Genomic DNA, 23,394 nt, shown 5'->3' on the forward strand with positions numbered 1-23,394 from the left:
GGCCGGATCTCCTCTCCAGACTCCAGCTCTTGGACCGCTGGCTGGATCTCCTCTCCTGGCCGACGCCCGATGTCGCCGTCCTCGGCTCCTCACTCCTCATTCCTCCAACCTTCAGGCTTCAGCCGACGGAAGACCCGGCGAGTGGCTAGCCGCCGGCCGGATCTCCTCTGAGAGGAGTCCTCTCCAGACTCCAGCTCTCCTCGCCGTCCTCGGATCCTCCGATCTCCGGGCTCCGCCGCTCCGGCCTCCTCCGCTCCTCGGCACTCGGCAGTCAGCAGCTCGGCTCACTCCAAGCCCACCGTCCACTGTGAGTCTGTGTCTCTGTGACACACTGACACTGCGTCACTGCCCACTGCCTAGCCCACCGTCCTCTGTCAGTCCGTTGGACCGTGAGCATCCAATTTCCCACTGAAATTACTGAATCACTGTCACTGATCCCAATTCCCGGTGAGAATCTAATCCACCGCCCTCCTCTGTTAGCTCCTAAGCTAGTTTACTTTACTAATTAATCTTTTGATCCAATTAATTTTTATTTAGTCAAGTTAAATTGATTTTTTTTTGGATCCAAATGTAGGTTGGTTGTGACTTCGGCGGTTCGGCCTCTTCTCGACACAATTAAGTTCGGCACTACTTGTCGGACCCGAGTTTGTTTTTCTTGACACAATCAAGTTTTTTATATTTTGATTTATTTGTGGTGTTTTTTTAATTGCTTAGTTTGATAATATTATTTATAGATTAAAATGTCTAATAGAAAATATGACTGTGGGTATGAAAAACTAAAAAAAAAAAGAAAAATCGATAAACTCATTCAATCTCAAAAAGGAGCTCTAGATAGATTTGTTGTTACAAACAAACAAAACACCACATCAAATTCAACTCAGGAATTAGCAACAGAACAGGCATCCGAAATGGAGTTAAAAAATGAGATTACTAGTGAAACGATATCTAATGAAGAGCACAATGAAGAATCAGATGGAGATAAGATAAACAAGGAAAAAGATTGTGAAACTAGTTCTATTTCTACAAATTTTTATGATCCTGGTCAATGGAAAAATATTGATGCAAAATTTAGAGATCTAATGGTGGAAAGAGGTCCAATTAGAGATTATGATTTTCATTTTCCTAAGGATGAAAATAATAGACACTTCTCTACGATATATTATATTCGTAAGTTACCTAATGGTGAAAAATATGATAGAAGATGGTTAGTGTATTCGAAAGATTTGGATAGAGTATATTGTTTTTGTTGTAAATTATTTAATTCAAAGCCTAGCATGAGTCAATTAGTCAATGAAGGAAGTAGAGATTGGAAAAATCTAGGTATCAAGCTTAAAAGTCATGAAATAACTAATGAACATATCATTAGCATGAATAGGTGGATTGATTTAGAAGTGAGATTGCTAAAAAATAATACAATTGATAAAAGTCTTCAAGAACAAATAAATCAAGAGAAGGATCATTGGAAAAAAGTTCTATTGAGAATTATTGCTGTCGTAAAAAATCTTGCAAAAAATAATTTAGCATTTCGAGGAAAGAATGAAAAGATCTATCAAAGTAATAACGGAAATTTTCTAAGTTTTATTGAAACTGTTGCCCAGATAGACAACCCAAGAGGGGGGGTGAATTGGGTTTTAAAATAACTATTACAATTATTTGATTTATGAAGTACTAATTAACACCTTTTGCAAGTTGATTAATTAGATGCTATGTGCTGTGAATGAAATGAAGATAAAGAACAACAAAGCAATCACAAACACAAGGAATTTATAGTGGTTCGGAGCTAACCCTTGCTCCTACGTCCACTCCCCAAGCCTCACTTGGGAATTCACTATAACCCCTCGGATTATAGCCGGTTGTTTTACAAGCTCACAACCCAACTTGTTGTTTTATGAGATCACAACAAACTCGGTCGGTTTTTCCAGGCTCACCAACTAGAACCACCCGATTGTTTTTCCGGGATCACAATCGAACCCTTACACCGTTGGTTTCAACCTAGGCTCACCAACAAACCTTTACACCCTTGATTCAATCCCCTGATTGAATCAAGTAAGGAACAAACGGTTTGAATAAAAACAAACAGAAAAATAGAGCTTCTAAAAAGCAGATATACAGCGATATAAATAAGAGAAAAGTTAAGAGCCCTCAAACAAGTTTATGATGATGTAGAGGAGGGCTTCTTGAACTCTGGGTCTCCTCTTGAATGTCTTGAAGACTTGAAGGCTGAAGGAGACTTCTTTAATGCTGGGAAGAGTTGGTTGAATGGAGTTAATGGCTCTCTTCCTTCTTTATGATTTAGATCCCTTTGACAGATGAAGTTTTTGTATTTTCTTTGAAAGGAATGTCACTTCCCTCCTTTGCTACAGTCCTCTGTGGCTATTTAAGTCATTCCCCACGGAAACTAGCCGTTAGACATAATCTACTAGCCGTTCTGCACATTCTGCACATCCTGACAATGTTTTCGTTGGGATCGGAGTCGACTCGCGCGATCTGGAGTCGACTCGGCTGCAGCAGGAGTCGACTCATGCTTTTCTGGAGTCGACTCGCCAACTGTTCCGGATTTGAATTAAAGTGAGCTTCTCAACTGGGAGTCGACTCGACTTTTAACCCGAAGTCGACTCCCCAAATTCTGGAGCTGACCTTGCACTTTTGGAGTCGACTCATTCCAAGAAATCCATAGAGGTATTCTTCAACTTTGCTCACTCGAGTCGACTCAGAAATTCTGGGAGTCGACTCGGCGCTCAGAGCCCGAACTTCCGTTCTTCTGTCTTTTGGCTCGTGCAGTCTTGGAGTCGACTCGGACTGTTTCGGAATCGACTCGGCTCTCAGTATCCGAAAAACAGTCTTCTGTCTTTTTGGAGTAGCGCTGCCTTGGAGTCGACTCGAACTGTCTTGGAGTCGACTCGCGTCTCAGAGACAACAATACTGTCTTCTGTCTTTTTGGGTCGCGCTGTCTCGGAGTCGACTCGAGCTTTGCGGGAGTCGACTCGGCTCTCAGTGTCCGAAAGTTGCTCTCTAACTTTTGCCTTGTATAACACTGAGAGTCGACTCTCGCTTCCTTTGGAGTCGACCTGCCAACCATCGGAGTCGACCTGCCAACCATCGGAGTCGACTCGCGTTCCTCAGGAGTCGGCTCGGCTCTCAGGGTTCAAAATGACTTCTCTGTCTTTCTGTCTGTAACTCCCTGGAGTCGACTCATACTACTCCGGAGTCGACTCGGCAAGCATCGGAGTCGACTCGCGCTCTTCAGGAGTCGGCTCGCTGACAGATTTTGAGTTGAGTCTTTCTGTTCGTCTGTCTGTTCTCAGTCGGAGTCGACTCATAATGTTCCAGAGTCGTCTCGAGCCTGTGCCAGTGCTTCTGATACGCTTGGAGTCAACTCGTAATATCCCGGAGTCGACTCGAGTCTCAGACTTTGGTTCAGATTCACTTCTTAACTTATCCAAAATGTCTTGAACCAAATCTAGAGACACTTAACCATAAATTTACAAGATTTTCACTGAAACACTAGATTGAATTCATTAGTAAACATAAGATATACTCAAATGCTTTGAGCTCATCAAAATCAAATAGGGTTATTATCAATCACTCCACAATCTCCCCCTTTTTGATGATGACAAAACATTGAGTATATGTAAAGTGAATTGCTCAATAAACAAGAAAATTTATAATAAAATTTTAAAATGAATTCAAGTGTCTAATTATTTAATTTATCCAAACTTGAAAGGTGTGAAACAATAAATTTTGAAGTTAAAGCTCCCCCTTTCATTTGGAATTATATAAGCCTTCATGTCATGCAATCAATTGTTTGGCTTATATATATTTAATGATTTTGCTTTCTTAAAAATTCAGATTCTCCCCCTCAACATATGCATTCAATTTTGTTTCGATTCTCTGAATTTTCTTTTAGTGCATTGAAGCTTTTGAACTTAATTTTTTGGTTTTTAGAGGGAAAATCTGCCAATTTGTTCTTAAGTATGACTCAACTAATCTCCGAATATCCCTTGAATAGATTCTGGAGATTACTCCATTAGGAGCCCCAACAGAGAGATAATGAGCCTCGAGGTATCGAATCCACTAAGAACAAATTCTTGTGTGTTATAAAAGTTTTCTTTTTATTGATTTTCATTGATTCCCTTTACATGTCTATTAAATATATTTCTCCCCCTTTTTGTCATCATAGCAAAAAGGAAGTAAGCAGAACACACAAGCAGTTAGAGATTAAATTGCACAGTATTGAAGAAAATTGTCTACTCATTGTATTGATGTATGTGTAGGTACATTTGTGAATACAAAGAGTAAAGCATTAAATACATGTCAAAATACACAAAATAAGCTAGGGCTTCCTCGAGGATGTGGCTCCTCTGCTCAGTCTTGATTGTTCCATTAGGAGACTGACCCCATCCGTGACGTTCCCTAGCTGGGTGATGATGGCCGAGGTGGCTCTACTGTGCGTCGTGGAAAGCTCAGTCAGAGTCTCCTGGAGTTTGTCCACCTTGGCGATCAACACATTCGCCAAGCGCTCGGCCCCCTGGTTCAGGCTGCCCATATCGTGTCGGATGTCATCTCGCATCTTTCTTGTGTTGCTTGTGACATCGCTCATGTTGGAGAATTGGGCTTGTATCAGGCTTCTGACATTGAAGATCTCCTCCCTCAAATGAGCCGTCATCTCGGTCACAGCTGATAAGGAGGGAACTAATGCAGAAGAGGGGGCAGGGACTGGACCTCTGAGCTCCCTCAGTAGATCGTCCCGAAGATCTCGTACAATCTCCTGCCGCAACTCCCGGAGCTGCTCAGGAGAAATCTGGACCTCCATCGGCTGAGTGGGTGGAGCTGAGGAGGAGGGTCCGGCTGAGGTGGATGGTGCTGATGTGGAGGGAAAGGTGGGATAGTCAGAATCTGGATCAGGACTGAGGGAGCGTCTAGTGGTAGCTGTGGAGGAGGATGGTTTCCTGACCCAGGTTCCCTCTACCTTATGAAAACCCATCCTGTGTAGGGTTCCCTCACCCATGCGATCTGTCCATCGCAGTGCGCGAGAGGGTTCCCCCTCAGGAATGGGGATCCCGGACTCCCTAAAAATCAGGGTGTACATCATCCCATAAGGAAGGGTGAGCCTAGGTCTGTCTAGTGGCTCACAAAGGTACTTGTAGATCATCTTGGGGAAGTTAATAGGTGTGTCTTGGAGGATGTAGAACATAAGGGCTAGGTCCCTCTCAGATACAAAATCAAAGCGGCTGGTCTTAGGGAAAAGGGTCCTAGAGATAATACTCAGGAGGAGCCGCATTTCAACTGACAGTGAACTAGCGGACACCTCATCGAGTGGGGACTGGGGTGGACTCCCTAAAATGGCCGTAAGGGCCTCAGTCCTATCCTCTGGGTGTGTAGAAAATACCCCAGCTTGGGGAAGATGTAGGATTTGTGCTATGAAATCCTCAGAAATGAATAGAGAAACACCCGCTACGGTTTCCTGTATCCCCCCATTGCCCCTATGCACTGTTCCATAGAACTCCCTAAATAGACCTGGGTATGTGGGGAGATCTAATGAATAAAAGAACTCTAAACCTTGGCCCCTCAACCTATCTCCTATGGTGAAGCCCTCTCGGGAGAGATAGTCGAAGTTGACGTATCTCCCGGTGGAGACCGCCTTCCCGGCGCACGGTCGCGAGGGAACCGGCCTCGGCGGGGAACGAAACGGAGGTTGTGGCCTCACGGGATCGTTCCGAGCCTTGGACCGTCGCTCGGCACCGGTCGCGGGTTGGGGCCTCTTCCGGCTTGGGACAACCATTTTTCAAGGCATCCTTGACCTAGGGATGGGGTAAAAACCTAAGGGACGGAAGAAGGTCGACAAAAAAGCCCTAACGACGGTCGGAGACGATCTCGGAGACGGCTCTAGGGTTTGTGAACAGTGGAGGCGGTGAATAGAAGTGTTGATTAAACGCTTGGATTAGGGTTAAAAACTCGGATCCCGACCTCGAGTCGACTCCTGTAAGTCGCGAGTCGACTTGACCTCGAGTCGACTCCAAAATATGCGCGAGTCGACTCCCCTTATGCTTCCATCGGCCTCGAGTCGACTCCCGTCAATGTGCGAGTCGACTCCCCTTATGCTGCCATCGACCTCGAGTCGACTCCCGTCTATGTGCGAGTCGACTCCCCGTCATGAGCCGACTCTGAAACGTATCCGAGTCGACTCGAACTCTGGCACGCACCTAAAAATTATGCTATTTTCGTACCAAACAAGGGACACTCACTAAGTTATGATCTGATTTGATGATCATAGATGAGAAACTCTATTTTTAACACAATCTAATCATCAAAATCAATGAACTAGAAGAGAACATCACTAGGATGGATCAATCACTCCTAATCCTCTCCTAAGCACACTAAATCTCTCTTCACTCAAGGGTTTTGTGAAGATATCAGCTAATTGATCATCAGTACAAACAAATTGAAGTGTCACATCACCATTCAGTACATGATCTCTTATGAAGTGATGTCTTATCTCAATATGTTTAGTTCTTGAATGCTGAATTGGATTTTTAGTTAGATTAATGGCACTTGTATTATCACAATTAATGGAAATTTTATCTTGTTTAATACCATAGTCTTCAAGTTACTGTTTAATCCACATGATTTGAGCACAACAACTCCCGGCTGCCACATATTCAGCTTCAGCAGTAGATAATGCAGCTGAGTTTTGTTTCTTGCTGAACCATGAGATTAAATTTTCTCCTAAAAATTGACATGACCCGCTGGTGCTTTTTCTATCAAGTTTACAACCAGCAAAGTCTGAATCTGTGTATCCTATTAAGTTCAAGCTAGATTCTTTAGAGTACCATAAACCTATATTTTTTGTTCCTATTAGGTATTTAAAGATTCTCTTGACAGCAATTAGATGAGATTCCTTAGGATTAGACTAATATCTAGCACACATGCATACACTAAACATGATATCAGGTCTACTTGCAGTGAGATACAATAAAGATCCTATCATACTTCTATACATCTTTTGATCTACAGATTTACCTGATTCATCTTGGTCTAATTTGCATGATGAGCTCATGGGTGTGCCGATTGACTTGTTTCCCTCCATATCAAACTTCTTAAGCATCTCCTTGATGTATTTAGCTTGATTGATGGAGATCCCTTCTTCAGATTGTTTGATTTGAAGCCCGAGGAAATAGTTCAGCTCTCCCATCATGCTCATTTCAAACTCACTCTGCATCAAGTCAGCAAATTCTTCGCAGAGGCGATTGTTAGTAGCACCAAAAATAATATCATTAACATAAATTTGTACTACTAACATGTCTTTGTTTTTCTTTTTTAAAAACAGTGTCATATCTACATTTCTCCTAGAGAACTCATGATCCAGTAGAAATTTGCTAAGTCTTTCATACCATGCTCTACGTGCTTGTTTCAAACCATAAAGTGCTTTGTTCAGTTTATACACATGATTAGGATATTGATGATTTTCAAAACCAGGAGGTTGTTCTACATACACCTCCTCATTAATATACCCATTTAAAAATGCACTTTTTACATCCATTTGAAATAATTTGAAATCCTTAGAGCATGCAAATGCTAATAATAATCTAATTGCCTCGAGTCTAGCTACAGGAGCAAAGGTTTCATCAAAATCTATACCTTCTTCTTGATTATACCCCTTTGCTACTAGTCTAGCCTTATTCCTTATTACAAATCCATTTTCATCAAGTTTATTTTTATATATCCATTTGGTACCTATAATTGAGTATTCAGAAGGTCGTTCAACTAGATTCCATACCTTGTTTCTAGTAAATTGGTTTAATTCTTCTTGCATTGCATTTATCCAATTTACATCTTTTTCAGCTTCTTCTATGTGTTTGGGCTCAAAATGTGAGACAAAAGTGATCGGTTCTTTCAATTTTGAAAATAAACCACGCAATAGCACGTATCTTGTAGGATAGTGATTACGGGTGTCGGTCCACAGGGATTGGAGACAAGTTATTTTTTTTTAAAAAAAATAAATCAAGAAGAAGAATTTGCTAATTCAAATAAACTAAATTAAACTATGAGTGCGAATTAGAATTTATCAGAGTAAATGGATCTAGGGTTTGGAATCCACCACATAGCATTGTATTAGGGACTGTTTTTTGTTCTTAATTTTTATCTTTTGGAGAGGCATGCAAATTGGCTACAAGCCTTTTAAAATAAAAGCATAAAGAGTGTTAGGAAGATCCATCTTCGGTGTAGCATGAAGTGTCTACCTAATTATGCTAACCTAGGATGCAGTACACCTCATCTTTCTAGGCATGGATCATCTTAGACTACTTTAGCAAACATGAACAATAAATAGCATGCTCAAAGTTTAAACATTATAAAAGGATTTTTCATTGATAATAAGAATTTAAACAAGCTCCAAAATAATAAAGAAAATAAGAACTACAATGCCCTGTAACATTGCTAGGGCTTCATCCAGCCCTAGACTAGATGTTTAGCCGAGCATGGCTTCCGGACGACCTCCCATCTTCAAATGAAATTGAGCACCTCTCATTCTTCCCAAAATATCACAACTCTTCTCTTTCCCCCCCCCCCCTCCTTTCTCCTTTTTCTTATATTTTTTTTTAATCTCTCCCGCTCGGTTTTCTTCTTCCTTTCCTTCACCGAAACAGGGGTTCCCCTGTTCTTCCAACCGAGCTCTCCCCTTGGCACCGCCCCTCCTTCCTTCTTATATAGACTCCTCCTAGAAGCCAATAATGGATCGCGTGGAGAGGATCGTCCGGGGTGCTCATTCGGGAAGGGGGAATGGATCTCGGGCTGCTGAAATTTGGGGGAGAATCACGGGCGGCCGGGATGGATTGCGGACGGCTAGAAGAGACTGAGACGCTGAGAGGAGCGGATCCGGAATGGAGGGTGCTGCGGGATCGCTGGGAGGAGGCTATCGACCAGGTCGCACGCGGAAGAGGACGATGCGGCTGGGATTGGGTCTTCCGAGATGCTGGCTGGAGAAGAAACGGACGCGTGAGGAAATCCGGAAAGACTCTCGCGGCTTTGCTGGGGTGCTGGAGTTCCGGGAGGTGGATCTAGGTGCGTCATGGACAACGGAAGAGGCTAAAATGTCGGGATCTTGGATGCATCATGGAGAGAATAGAAGCGGAGGGCCGGATCGACGGGAGGTGCTGCGATTATTCTGCTGCTGTGAACGCGCTGGGACGAGCGGATGGTCTGGGATGCTGGCTACACGCACGGTGATCGCGGAGGAGCTGGTCGCCGGCTGCACCGCGTGGAGGATTTGCATCGCTGGCTGCTGGGAGTTGGCACGGGCGGCGGATCGACGCGGGATCGACGGGAAGAAGCTGAACGGCCCGGATGCACTGCGGAGGAGGGGGGAAAGAAGATAAACAGTGAACTCATTTGTTATTTTATTTTATTTTATTTTTTATTATTATTATTATTTTTATTATTATTATTTTAACACTGTTCATATGAACAGTGTTTTTATGGGACACTGTTCATATGAACAGTGAATAAGTGATTCTCCCCAGAATTATTTTTATTTATTTTATTATATTCCTTATTTCCCCTTTTTTTTGTTTTAAATTTATAAATTTTATATGAAGGTAGGTAAGGAATTGGTTGGGAATTGACTTTGGGTTTGAGGTGGGTCATGATGGTTGACTTGTCCTTGAGCCCATTGTCATTTAAATTTAATTCTTGCTAAGCTGCTTCAGATCGAACTAGACAAGACTAAAAACAGGACTGTGACCTAATAAAAAGGGTTAATCAAACCTCTGCCCCATACAAAATAAATTATAACTTTCGATCGAATCAGAACCAAAACCCATTTAATTATAACCTTAGCTTGACTACAATTCTATCAGGTTACCAAACCGGGTCAACACAATCTCCTCCTTATATGTTTTCCTGTAATTTTCATGAAAGATTGCAAACAAGAGAGAGACAAGTTCAGAGTCTGATTTAAGAAAAGAATTATTTGCTTTTTACCATATTTTAAATTTATTTCAATGATCATTCAATTTTATGATAAAATACGTATTTATCAGTTTAAGAACATTGATAAGTGCTATGGAAAGATAACTAAATTATAGATTATCAAGCACTTATCACACCCCCAAACCTATGTTTTGCTAGTCCTCGAGCAAAATAAAACTAGAAAAGAACAACTCTAACTCACTTTCGCAGGCATCGCGATTGCATTTACCATATGCAACATGGCTTTAAACCCCTAGGTTACCCTAGTGGACGAGTTATAGTCTCGTGAGGGTTTTCAGTGAAGATACCCACAAACTTCAATAAATCATTTTTTTATTATTATTTATTATTATTATTATTATTTATTTTTTATTTTTTTATTATTTTTTTTATTAGATCGATTGATCTATGAAGTGAAAATCGAATTCCAAATGCATACTAGCTAAGATTTTCAAAAACTCTCTTTTATTATTATTATTATTATCTAAGATACATAAATGATAAGAATTTCAAAGCACACACGGTTTTATTTACTAAGTCAGCCCAAATTCTAGGTTAGTATGCAATCTAAGTTAAAGTCATTAAGTTTCCTTTTAGGGAGTTGTAAGACTTATTTATACTGGAGTGCTCGGTGAAATCTGGACCGTACCCAAGCTAAGAGTTCGGATCTCCAAAATATTGCTAATACCAGTAGTTTCCAAGGATTGGTCGAAGGAACCTACTCACTGATTCAAAATCATCTTATCTGCAGGATTTCGAGAGTTGTGGATGTTTACTTTAGTACCTCACGGGCTTTATCTGTAATATTCCAGTTTACTCGAATTTTTACAACGATGGCTTTCACACTATTGTCTTTTCGGTCAATACAGCATTTTTTTCTTTTTTTCTTTTTCTTTTTTTTTAAAGAAAGATATATAAATTGTGCACTTTTACTCTTGTGGTGATTTCTCCGTGTAACGAGCAATCAGTCGACAACTCTCACACCAGTTGGCATAAGGTGTCGGGCATCAAGACTCCCCTACGGACTTATGCTCGGAGTCCTCATCACAAGCCCACTTGACCTTTGACAATAGGTAGCCCTTTTCGATGTTCCTGACTAAATCTATTTTTATTGATTTTTTTTTTTTTATTGGATTAGATAAGTATGATTCATCAAGGTCCAAGGTTGCTACTATACTATCAACATAATGTCGAGCCTAGACCTTAGAAGGGTCGGCCAGTGTGTAGTGAAATTCCAAAGTATTAATTAGCTTACAACTCCCTAAGAGAGACTTAATAAAAAGAACTTAAATTTGTATTACTTCCCACTAGTCATTGGGCTGTTAGATTTTATATACCTTGTGTGTTTATCATTCTCGCATAAATGTATATAAATTAGGTTTTTTTTTTAAAAAAAAATTTTAATAATTTTTTTTATTATTTTATGAAAATAAACACATTTTTTTAAAAAAATATTTTTAATTTTTTATTATTTTTTTTAAAGATGATTTTTTTTATTATTTTTTTTTAACTTTTTTTTTTGATGAAAATCAAGATGAATACCCCCAAACCTAAACCTAACATTGTCCTCAATGTTAAAGAAAACTAAAAGAATTGGGTTGCCTCCCAACAAGCGCTAAGTTTATTATCTTCAGCCAGACATAGTGAGATAGTTTTTGCATCTCCTTCTATGAGGTCATCTATTTTGTCTATCATAAAACACTCAATTTCCTTTGCGGGTTGGTCGGCCGCATTGAACACATTTAATTTTACCTTCATATTTCCAAATGATATGTTCATTACCCCTGTTCTACAATTGATGCACGCATTGGCTGTTGCTAAAAAGGGCCGCCCAAGGATAACGGGGATTTGTTTCTTAGGATTAGGTTCATGTTCCATATCAAGGACAATGAAATCTACTGGAAAATAGAATTTGTCTACCTTGACAAGAACATCTTCAATTATCCCACGTGGTGTTTTTACAGATCGATCAGCCAATTGAAGGGATACCGAGGTTGGTTTTAACTCACCTAACCCAAGCTTCTCATAAACTGAGTAAGGTAAAAGGTTGACACTTGCCCCTAGATCTAAGAGTGCTCGATCAATAAAATTATTTCCTAAGACACAGGAGATGGTGGGAGCACCAGGATCTTTGAATTTCGGAGGGGTGTTGTGTTGGAGAATAGAACTCACTTGCTCAGTTAGGAAGACCTTTTTGGGCACATGTGTTCTAGATTTTCGTTTTTGTGTACAAAGGTCTTTGAGAAATTTGGCATAGGAGGGAACTTGTCTAATAGCATCAAGAAGCGGAAGGTTGATTTTCACTTGTTTGAAAACCTCCATCATTTCCTCTAGTGAAGTTCCTTTTTTGCCAAAGGGAGAGGGTGAATTAAGAGCTTCAGGAAATGGGGCCTTTGGGATATGAGTTTTGGCAGAAGGTGGACTAGCTGAAGAAGAAGAAGAAGGTTTTAGATTTTTATTTGACACATTTTTATCCTCTTCTTCACCTTCCTTATTGTTGTCCTCCCCAATCTTATTGTCTACTACACGTCCACTCCTTAGGGTAGTCAAAGCATTGGCTTGTTCATGATGAATTGCATTTAGTTGATTTTCTTGAGACATATATTGTCCCCTAGGATTACTTAATGGTTGGCTTGGAAGCTTTCCTTCCTCTCGCTTGTTCAGTGCATTAGCTAGTTGCCCCATCTGGGATTCTAGCTTGGCGATTGATTGCGTGTGAGAGTGCACCAATTGTGTAATGGTTTCCAAACCTTGAAGGGCGTTCAACACTTTCTCCTCAAAGGCTGTGTTTTTTTGGGGTGGAGGAGGTGTGTGTTGAAATTGAGTCGAGGGACGGTAAGGATGAATATTTTGAGGGTTTTGAAAATTTTGGGAGAAGGATTGGGAGGTATTAGAAGCTTGCTGCCTCCAAGAAAAATTTGGATGATTCCGCCATCCCGGATTATATGTATTGGAAAATGGATCATTATCCGGTCTGGGATGTGTTTGGGCAGCATTGATGTGTTCTTGCACGAGTTCGGGATATTGGGGTGCTGAGGGGCACTCATGAATAGGATGCGATGGGCTAGAACAGATAGCACACACTTGTGCTTGGGAAGAGTTCATGTAATGCCCACCTATCATCAGTTGGTCAATCTTATGGGACAATGCATCTACCTTGCTAGACAGGTCCATAGAATGACTTATTTCACAAATGGCCCCTTTTTTTTGAAAATTCGGGGATGCTTGACGAGAACATGAAGCATGGCGGAGGGAGTTTTCATTAAGATTTTCAAATAATTTCCATGCTTCATGCTCATTTTGAAGCATAAAAGTGCCCCCGCATGCAGCATCGATCATCTGACGGTTTCGTTCTGTCAATCCGTCATAAAAATATTGCACTAGTTGCCACTTAGGTATTTGATGATGAGGGCATTTACGGATTAGGTCCCTAAATCTCTCCCAAGTTTCATGAAATTCTTCTCCCTCAGTTTGGGAGAAGCTTGTAATAGCACGTCTAAACTGGTTCGTTCTTCCTATGGGAAAGTATTTTTTAAGGAATTCTTGTTGCATTTGATCCCAAGAACGAATTGAGTTAGCTTCTAAAGAATTCAGCCATTGTTTGGCTCTATCTTTAAGGGAGAAGGGGAATAATCTAAGTTTCAGAGCATCATCAGTGAAATTCTGAATCTTGACAGTGGTGCAAATTTTAAGAAATTCATCTAGGTATTTATATGGATCTTCATTGGTGAGCCCATAAAAAGATGGAAGCATTTGGATCACACTAGACTTTATTTCATATTGTACAGCTGCTACCTCAGGTAATTGAATGCAAGATGGGGAAGTGTAAATAGTGGGAGTAAAGTACTCCCTCAGGAGTTTGGGTTGTTCTTCAGCCATCTTAAGAGGTGGGGATGATCCTAATGTTTTGATCTTAGCTCGAATGTTCCTAAGGGTTCGTTCTATTTCAGGGTCAAAAGGTAATAGGTTTTGTACTCTAGAACGACTACCGTGCATACACTAGTACTCGATCAATCAAGCATGCAATAAAAGAGAAAAGCATATCAATCCTAGTCTTTGTCCTAAAATCACTAGACAGCTCCTAACTGGTTTGAAGAGGGCACCTAAGCCTCCAATCCGGTCTAATGAACCGAGTTGACCAGGTAAGCTCCCAGGTAAGTGGAGGGGTCACGATGCGTTCGCAAAGGTCCCACTTAAAACCCACTTGCCTCGAACAGATGAACTGTCTCCCTTATAGGGACAAAGCTTGCCTAGACATCAACTAAGCCACAGAGCGAAATTGGTGCAACCTTCGGTGATCTTCGTCCTATTGAGCTCGAATGTCCCTAGGGGCCAACGTCTAATTGATTTTAATTAAAGATGACACTATGTGAGATTGAGTTCACCTAAGTTGGGCAAGAGTCCGGTGATGAAATCCGGCTCTTATCTTGTTGGGGTGATTGCCCTTACTATGTGCAAATTGATTTGTGTATGTGTATCAAGCATGCATTCACAATTTTGCTATAATTAAAATCAAACAATCACCACAAAATTTCAAGCTAATACTTAATTTAAATAAGAAAGGTTTAGGGGTTACCAAAGGGAATTTCTCCAGCAATTTAATTTTTTTTTTTTTGCAAACCTCTACAGCATTTCTTTTCCGGCAGTTCTTCTTTTGATCATCCCAGATTTTTTTTTCCTCGATTCCTGATCAAATAATATAAATAAAAATTAGTAAGGGAGAAAAAGAAGATAAGAAAAGTAACAATAATAGAAATTTTTTTTAAAGAATTTTTTTTTTAATTTTTAAATAATTTTTTTCATAAGAAAAATAACTATGCTAGCAATCCCCGGCAACGGCGCCAAAAATTGATCGGTTCTTTCAATTTTGAAAATAAACCACGCAATAGCACGTATCTTGTAGGATAGTGATTACGGGTGTCGGTCCACAGGGATTGGAGACAAGTTATTTTTTTTAAAAAAAAATAAATCAAGAAAAAGAATTTGCTAATTCGAATAAACTAAATTAAACTATGAGTGCGAATTAGAATTTATCAGAGTAAATGGATCTAGGGTTTGGAATCCACCACATAGCATTGTATTAGGGACTGTGTTCTTAATTTTTATCTTTTGGAGAGGCATGCAAATTGGCTACAAGCCTTTTAAAATAAAAGCATAAAGAGTGTTAGGAAGATCCATCTTCGGTGTAGCATGAAGTGTCTACCTAATTATGCTAACCTAGGATGCAGTACACCTCATCTTCCTAGGCATGGATCATCTTAGACTACTTTAGCAAACATGAACAATAAATAGCATGCTCAAAGTTTAAACATTATAAAAGGATTTTTCATTGATAATAAGAATTTAAACAAGCTCCAAAATAATAAAGAAAATAAGAACTACAATGCCCTGTAACATTGCTAGGGCTTCATCCAGCCCTAGACTAGATGTTTAGTCGAGCATGGCTTCCGGACGACCTCCCATCTTCAAATGAAATTGAGCACCTCTCATTCTTCCCAAAATATCACAACTCTTCTCTTTCCCCCCCCCTCCTTTCTCCTTTTTTTTATATTTTTTTTTTAATCTCTCCCGCTCGGTTTTCTTCTTCCTTTCCTTCACCGAAACAGGGGTTCCCCTGTTCTTCCAACCGAGCTCTCCCCTTGGCACCGCCCCTCCTTCCTTCTTATATAGACTCCTCCTAGAAGCCAATAATGGATCGCGTGGAGAGGATCGTCCGGGGTGCTCATTCGGGAAGGGGGAATGGATCTCGGGCTGCTGAAATCTGGGGGAGAATCACGGGCGGCCGGGATGGATTGCGGACGGCTAGAAGAGGCTGAGACGCTGAGAGGAGCGGATCCGGAATGGAGGGTGCTGCGGGATCGCTGGGAGGAGGCTATCGACCAGGTCGCACGCGGAAGAGGACGATGCGGCTGGGATTGGGTCTTCCGAGATGCTGGCTGGAGAAGAAACGGACGCGTGAGGAAATCCGGAAAGACTCTTGCGGCTTTGCTGGGGTGCTGGAGTTCCGGGAGGTGGATCCAGGTGCGTCATGGACAACGGAAGAGGCTAAAATGCCGGGATCTTGGATGCATCATGGAGAGAATAGAAGCGGAGGGCCGGATCGACGGGAGGTGCTGCGATTATTCTGCTGCTGTGAACGCGCTGGGACGAGCGGATGGTCTGGGATGCTGGCTGCACGCACGGTGATCGTGGAGGAGCTGGTCGCCGGCTGCACCGCATGGAGGATTTGCATCGCTGGCTGCTGGGAGTTGGCATGGGCGGCGGATCGACGCGGGATCGACGGGAAGAAGCTGAACGGCCCGGATGCACTGCGGAGGAGGGGGGAAAGAAGATAAACAGTGAACTCATTTGTTATTTTATTTTATTTTATTTTTTATTATTATTATTTTTATTATTATTTTTTTAACACTGTTCATATGAACAGTGTTTTTATGGGACACTGTTCATATGAACAGTGAATAAGTGATTCTCCCCAGAATTATTTTTATTTATTTTATTATATTCCTTATTTCCCCTTTTTTTGTTTTAAATTTATAAATTTTATATGAAGGTAGGTAAGGAATTGGTTGGGAATTGACTTTGGGTTTGAGGTGGATCATGATGGTTGACTTGTCCTTAAGCCCATTGTCATTTAAATTTAATTCTTGCTAAGCTGCTTCAGATCGAACTCGACTAGACAAGACTAAAAACAGGACCGTGACCTAATAAAAAGGGTTAATCAAACCTCTGCCCCATACAAAATAAATTATAACTTTCGATCGAATCAGGACCAAAACCCATTTAATTATAACCTTAGCTTGACTACAATTCTATCAGGTTACCAAACCGGGTCAACACAATCTCCTCCTTATATGTTTTCCTGTAATTTTCATGAAAGATTGCAAACAAGAGAGAGACAAGTTCAGAGTCTGATTTAAGAAAAGAATTATTTGCTTTTTACCATATTTGAAATTTATTTCAATGATCATTCAATTTTATGGTAAAATACGTATTTATCAGTTTAAGAACATTGATAAGTGCTATGGAAAGATAACTAAATTATAGATTATCAAGCACTTATCAAAAAGCTAGATGATTATTTATGTTCCTAAGAGATGCTCTAGTCCTAATAGGTTGAGATGGATCATCTAAAATTAATTCCTTAAGATGTCCGTGAGCATACCTCCAAGCCTTAGTCAGCCCATGATCCACAATAGCCTCTTGGCTTGATGATGCATTTCCAATTAATTTTTGTTCATCATCTTGTAATGTCATCTCATCAATCTTTTCTTCAAGAATTTCAGCATCATCATCAAAATTAACTTTCTTACTAGAAGAGATATCACTAGAATCATCAAAAACATGTATGGATTCTTCTATAACTAGGGTTCTTTTATTAAAGACTCTATAGGCTTTACTAGTTGTAGAGTACCCCAAGAATATACCCTCATCAGATTTAGAGTCAAATTTTTCTAGATTTTCTTTCCCATTATTATGAACAAAACACCTACATCCAAAGACATGAAAATTGTTTACTTTTGGTTTTCTGTTTTTCCAAAGTTCATAAGGTATTTTCTTTATAATGGATCTCAATAAAACTCTATTTAATATATGACAAGAGGTATTGATGGCTTCTCCCCAAAAGTACTTAGGGAGGTTACTTTCACATAACATGGTTCTAGCCATTTCCTCTAGAGTTCTATTTTTTCTTTCCACAACTCCATTTTGTTGTGGTGTCCTAGGTGCAGAAAAATTATGAGTTATCCCCTTTTTACTACAAAACTCATCAAATAAATGATTTTCAAATTCGGTTCCATGGTCACTTCTAATAGCTATGACTGAAGTATCTCTAGCATTTGTTACTTCCTTATGAAATTTCTTAAAAACTGAAAATGCTTGATCTTTATGAGCTAAGAACATGACCCAAGTGTATCTAGAATAATCATCTACAATAACTAGACCATATTTACTTCCACCTAGACTTGTGGTTCTAGTTGGTCCGAATAGATCCATGTGTAGTAGTTCTAGAGGTCTAGAGGTAGAGACACAATTTATGGATTTAAAGGAGTTCCTTGATTGTTTGTCATATTGACAAGCTTCACGTATTTTATTCTTTTCAAACTTTAGTTTTGGCAAACCTATCACGGAATCTCTTTTAACTAGTTTTGATATTGTGTCCATGCTTGCATGACCTAACTTACGGTGCCATAACCAACTAGCATCATTATCCTTAGTTTCATTAACAACTAAACATGGGTTATGTTTGGCAAGATCCTCAAGGTCTACAACATACACATTCCCACGTCTTATTCCTTTAAAAACTAAACTATTGTCATTTGAGTTGGTTATGATGCATAGTGATGGTTTGAACAAAACATCAAAACCTCTATCACACAATTGACTAATACTAAGTAGATTATGCTTAAGACCATCAACATATCGAACATTATCAATAAAGGTTGAAGGGGTAATTTGTACTTTACCTATACCAATGATGTGACCTTGGTTATTGTCTCCAAAAGTCACAGCACCTCCCTTCTTAGCTTCAAGGGTGAAGAATTGATCCTTGTCACCCATCATGTGTCTTGAGCAGCCACTATCCAAGTACCAACAATTTTTGGCGACCTTGGCTGCAAGACACTCCTACACAAGCAAATCATACAATTTTAGGTACCCAAGTTTTCTTAGGTCCTTCATGGTTAGTAATGTTGGTTCCTTTTGGAACCCAAACCCTTTTAATTTTTTTTTTAGTTTTTTCTTTTCTATAATCACACACATTTGCTTTATGTCCTAAAGTTCCACAGCAAAAACATGTTATTTTCTTAGTTTTGCTTTCTCCTGCTTTAACAAAGAAATTACTAAGGAGTTTTTGTCTATTTTTAGGTTTATACCCTAAACCAGCTTTATTGAACACAGCTCGTTGACTATTAAGTATCATTTCTAATTTTTCTGAGCTATAAGTAAATTTTTCTACAAAAGGCTTGTACTTCTCAAGTTCTAGTGCCAACTTTTGTTTTTCTATTTTTAGTGCATCTAAGTCTTTTGTGAAATTACCTCCAATAGTTTGTTTATCCTTTTTAAGTTCAGAAATTTCTTTGGCTAGTTTTTCGTTATCTTTACTCAAGGTATTAGTTTTTTGAATTAACATTTGGTTGCTTGTCTTAAGTTCTAAATTTTCTTTAGTGATAAAATTCTTATCCTTAACTAATTTATCGTATTTATGGAGGTGAGATTGATTGGTTAGTTTTAGCTCTTTATTCTTAAGGCTTATTGTCTTATATTCATCCATTAATTCATTAAACGCATCATATAACTCATCAAAGGTAAAATCTAAATGCGTTTCAGATGTTACCTCATTTTCGTTTGCCATAAAGCATAGATTGGCCTTTTCTTCTTATTCCTCATCCGATGATGATGAAGATGTATCGGAGTCCGATAGGGTGGAGACGAGGACCTTCTTTTTTTTGTACTTGCTGGCCTTCTTGAGCAAAGGACAGTCTGCTCTGAAGTGTCCCGGTTTCTTACATTCGTAACATCTGATTCCCTCATTTTCCCTTTCCTTACCTTTATCCTTGTGATAGGAACTTGAGGGGCCTCTTCTTTGATAAAAGGTCTTCTTACGGTTGATGAATTTTCTGAACTTACACATGAGAAGAGCCTCATCATCATCTCCCTCATTGTCTTCCTCTTCACTGCTGCTGCTGCAAGATAAGTCTTTGTTAGTAGAAACAGATTTGAGGGCTATTACCTTTTTCTTGTGGGAGGACTCTTCTTCGCTGTGTTGTTTCATTATGAGCTCGTGCGTCATTAGGGATCCAAGAAGCTCCTCAAGTGGAAGCTTGTTCAAGTCCTTGGCTTCTTGGATTGCCGTCACCTTGGCTTCCCATGACCTTGGTAGACAGCGAAGAATCTTCCTGACAAGCTCACTGTTAGTATAATTTTTGCCAAGGCTTTTTAGGCCATTGACAATATCAGTAAATCTAGTGAACATGCAAGTGATTGTTTCATTAGAATCCATCTTAAATAATTCATACTTATGAACTAATATATTTATTTTGGATTCTTTGACTTGATTCGTGCCCTCGTGGGTCACTTCAAGTCTATCCCAAATCTCTTTTGCAGAATTGCAAGTAGAGACTCTATTGAATTCATTTCTATCTAATGCACAGTAAAGCACATTCATTGCTTTGGCATTGAGTTGTGCCTTCCTAATGTCATTGTCATCCCAATCCTTTTCAAGTTTGGGTACAGTGACACCCTCTACATAAATGGATGGAATGTATGGTCCATTTAGTATAATGGTCCACATCTCATAGTCTTGGGCTTGGATAAATATTCTCATCCTAGCCTTCCAATATGAGTAGTCGGATCCATTAAAGAATGGGGGTCTTTGGGTGGACTGGCCCTCAATGTCGGAAGATCCAAATGGGGTTGTCATTTTGATCTTTTACTCTTTGGGTAAAAGAGTTCCGGCTCTGATACCACTTGTTGCCCAGATAGACAACCCAAGAGGGGGGGTGAATTGGGTTTTAAAATAATTATTATAATTATTTGATTTATGAAATACTAATTAACACCTTTTGCAAGTTGATTAATTAGATGCTATGTGCTGTGAATGAAATGAAGATAAAGAACAACAGAGCAATCACAAACACAAGGAATTTATAGTGGTTCGGAGCTAATCCTTGCTCCTACGTCCACTCCCCAAGCCTTACTTGGGAATTCACTATAATCCCTCGGATTACAGCCGGTTGTTTTACAAGCTCACAACCCAACTTGTTGTTTTACGAGGTCACAACGAACTCGGTCAGTTTTTCCAGGATCACAATCGAACCCTTACACCGTTGGTTTCAACCTAGGCTCACCAATAAACCTTTACACCCTTGATTCAATCCCCTGATTGAATCAAGTAAGGAACAAACGGTTTGAATAAAAACAAACAGAAAAATAGAGCTTCTAAAAAGCAGATATACAGCGATATAAATAAGAGAAAAGTTAAGAGCCCTCAAACAAGTTTATGATGATGTAGAGGAGGGCTTCTTGAACTCTGGGTCTCCTTTTGAATGTCTTGAAGACTTGAAGGCTGAAGGAGACTTCTTTAATGCTGGGAAGAGTTGGTTGAATGGAGTTAATGGCCCTCTTCCTTCTTTATGATTTAGATCCCTTTGACAGATGAAGTTTTTGTGTTTTCTTTGAAAGGAATGTCACTTCCCTCCTTTGCTACAGTCCTCTGTGGCTATTTAAGCCATTCCCCACGAAAACTAGCCGTTAGACACAATCTACTAGCCGTGCTGCACATTCTGCACATCCTGACAATGTTTCCGTTGGGATCGGAGTCGACTCGCGCGATCTGGAGTCGACTCGGCTGCAGCAGGAGTCGACTCATGCTTTTCTGGAGTCGACTCACCAACTGTTCCGAATTTGAATTAAAGTGAGCTTCTCGACTGGGAGTCGACTCGACTTAACCCAGAGTCGACTCCCCAAATTCTGGAGCTGACCTTGCACTTTTGGAGTCGACTCATTCCAAGGAATCCATAGAGGTATTCTTCAACTTTGCTCACTCGAATCGACTCGGAAATTCTGGGAGTCGACTCGGCACTCAGAGCCCGAACTTCCGTTCTTCTGTCTTTTGGCTCGTGCAGTCTTGGAGTTGACTCGGACTGTTTCGGAGTCGACTCGGCTCTCAGTATCCGAAAAACAGTCTTCTGTCTTTTTGGAGTAGCGCTGCCTTGGAGTCGACTCGAACTATCTTGGAGTCGACTCGCGTCTCAAAGACAACAATATTGTCTTCTGTCTTTTTGGGTCGCGTTGTCTCGGAGTCGACTCGGGCTTTGCGGGAGTCGACTCGGCTCTCAGTGTCCGAAAGTTGCTCTCTGACTTTTGTCTTGTATAACACTGAGAGTCGACTCTCGCTTCCTTTGGAATCGACCTGCCAACCATCGGAGTCGACTCGCGTTCCTCAGGAGTCGGCTCGGCTCTCAGGGTTCAAAATGACTTCTCTGTCTTTCTGTCTGTAACTCCCTGGAGTCGACTCATACTACTCCGGAGTCGACTCGGCAAGCATCGGAGTCGACTCGCGCTCTTCAGGAGTCGGCTCGCTGACAGGTTTTGAGTTGAGTCTTTCTGTTCGTCTGTCTGTTCTCAGTCGGAGTCGACTCATAATGTTCCGGAGTCGGCTCGCTGACAGGTTTTGAGTTGAGTCTTTCTGTTCGTCTGTGCCAGTGCTTCTGATACGCTTGGAGTCGACTCGTAATATCCCGGAGTCGACTCGAGTCTCAGACTTTGGTTCAGATTCACTTCTTAACTTATCCAAAATGTCTTGAACCAAATCTAGAGACACTTAACCATAAATTTACAAGATTTTCACTGAAACAATAGATTGAATTCATTAGTAAACATAAGATATACTCAAATGCTTTGAGCTCATCAAAATCAAATAGGATTATTATCAATCACTCCACAGAAACGATTGCAGAATTTGATCCAGTAATGCAAGAACATATTCGACGCATTCAACATGGTGAAATTCACAATCATTATTTAGGTCATAATATTCAAAATGAATTGATTCAATTATTAGCATCTGAAATTAAAGCTATAATAATTAAAAAGATTAAAGAAGCAAAATACTTTTCTGTAATACTTGATTGCACTCCTGATGCAAGCCATCAGGAACAAATAACCCTAGTTTTAAGATGTATAGATACTTCAACAAGTCCAGTAAAAGTAGAAGAATATTTTTTAGAATTTTTAGAAGTAGATGATACATCTGGAAAGGGTCTTTTTAATGAACTTATAAATATAATAGAAAAATATAAATTTGAGGTTAATGATATAAGAGGACAAGGGTATGACAACGGATCTAATATGAAAGGAAAACATCAAGGTGTACAAAGGAGATTATTAGATATAAATCCTAGAGCGTTTTACACACCATGTGGATGTCATAACTTAAATTTAGTGTTATGTGATATTGCTAACTCATGTCCTAAGGCTATATCTTTTTTGGAGTGATACAACGAATTTATACCTTATTTTCTTCTTCTACAAAACGATGAAAAATTTTACAAAATAATATATCCACATTAACTCTTAAACCCTTGTCACAAACACGTTGGGAAAGTCATATTGAAAGTGTCAAAGCAATTAAAAACCAAGCTCCTAAAATAAGAGATGCCTTAGTTCAATTAGCGGAAACTAGTGAAGATCCTAAAACAAAGAGTGAAGCCACATGTTTAGCTACATATGAGATTGAAAATTTTGAATTTTTATTAGGCATGAATATTTGGTACGATATATTGTTTGCTGTTAACTCAGTTAGTAAGATTTTACAATCTGAAGACATGCATATTGATGTTGCTATAGATCAATTAAAAGGTCTTCTTTCTTATTTAAAAAGTTATAGGAAAAATGGATTCATGAATGCTTTGAATTCATCTAAAGAAATTG

At 39.8% G+C, this 23,394-nt stretch overlaps 1 protein-coding gene and 1 non-coding gene across 2 annotated transcripts; one reads left to right on the plus strand and one right to left on the minus strand.

Moving 5' to 3' along the window:
• Positions 1–13,363: 13,363 nt before the first annotated feature.
• LOC149753195 (small nucleolar RNA R71) lies at positions 13,364–13,469 on the plus strand. Its single transcript, XR_016396069.1, has one exon. It is a non-coding gene; the product is annotated as a small nucleolar RNA R71 (small nucleolar RNA).
• A 5,858-nt stretch (positions 13,470–19,327) lies between these two features.
• LOC149753196 (uncharacterized) lies at positions 19,328–20,652 on the minus strand. Its single transcript, XM_089924370.1, has one exon. It carries the CDS (start codon positions 20,381–20,383, stop codon positions 19,340–19,342), a length of 1,044 nt encoding a protein of 347 aa, XP_089780496.1. The 5' UTR covers positions 20,384–20,652; the 3' UTR covers positions 19,328–19,339.
• Between the last annotated feature and the right edge of the window lie 2,742 nt (positions 20,653–23,394).

Source organism: Phoenix dactylifera, chromosome 7 (genome assembly GCF_051530095.1).
Source record: "Phoenix dactylifera cultivar Ajwa chromosome 7, Ajwa_hap1_PhDact_Kaust_v1.1, whole genome shotgun sequence".
Classification (NCBI taxonomy): Eukaryota; Viridiplantae; Streptophyta; class Magnoliopsida; order Arecales; family Arecaceae; genus Phoenix; species Phoenix dactylifera.

Excerpts from the sequence above, each read along its gene's own strand:
- LOC149753196 (XM_089924370.1), bottom strand. The coding sequence starts at position 20,383 with ATGACAACCCCATTTGGATCTTCCGACATTGAGGGCCAGTCCACCCAA.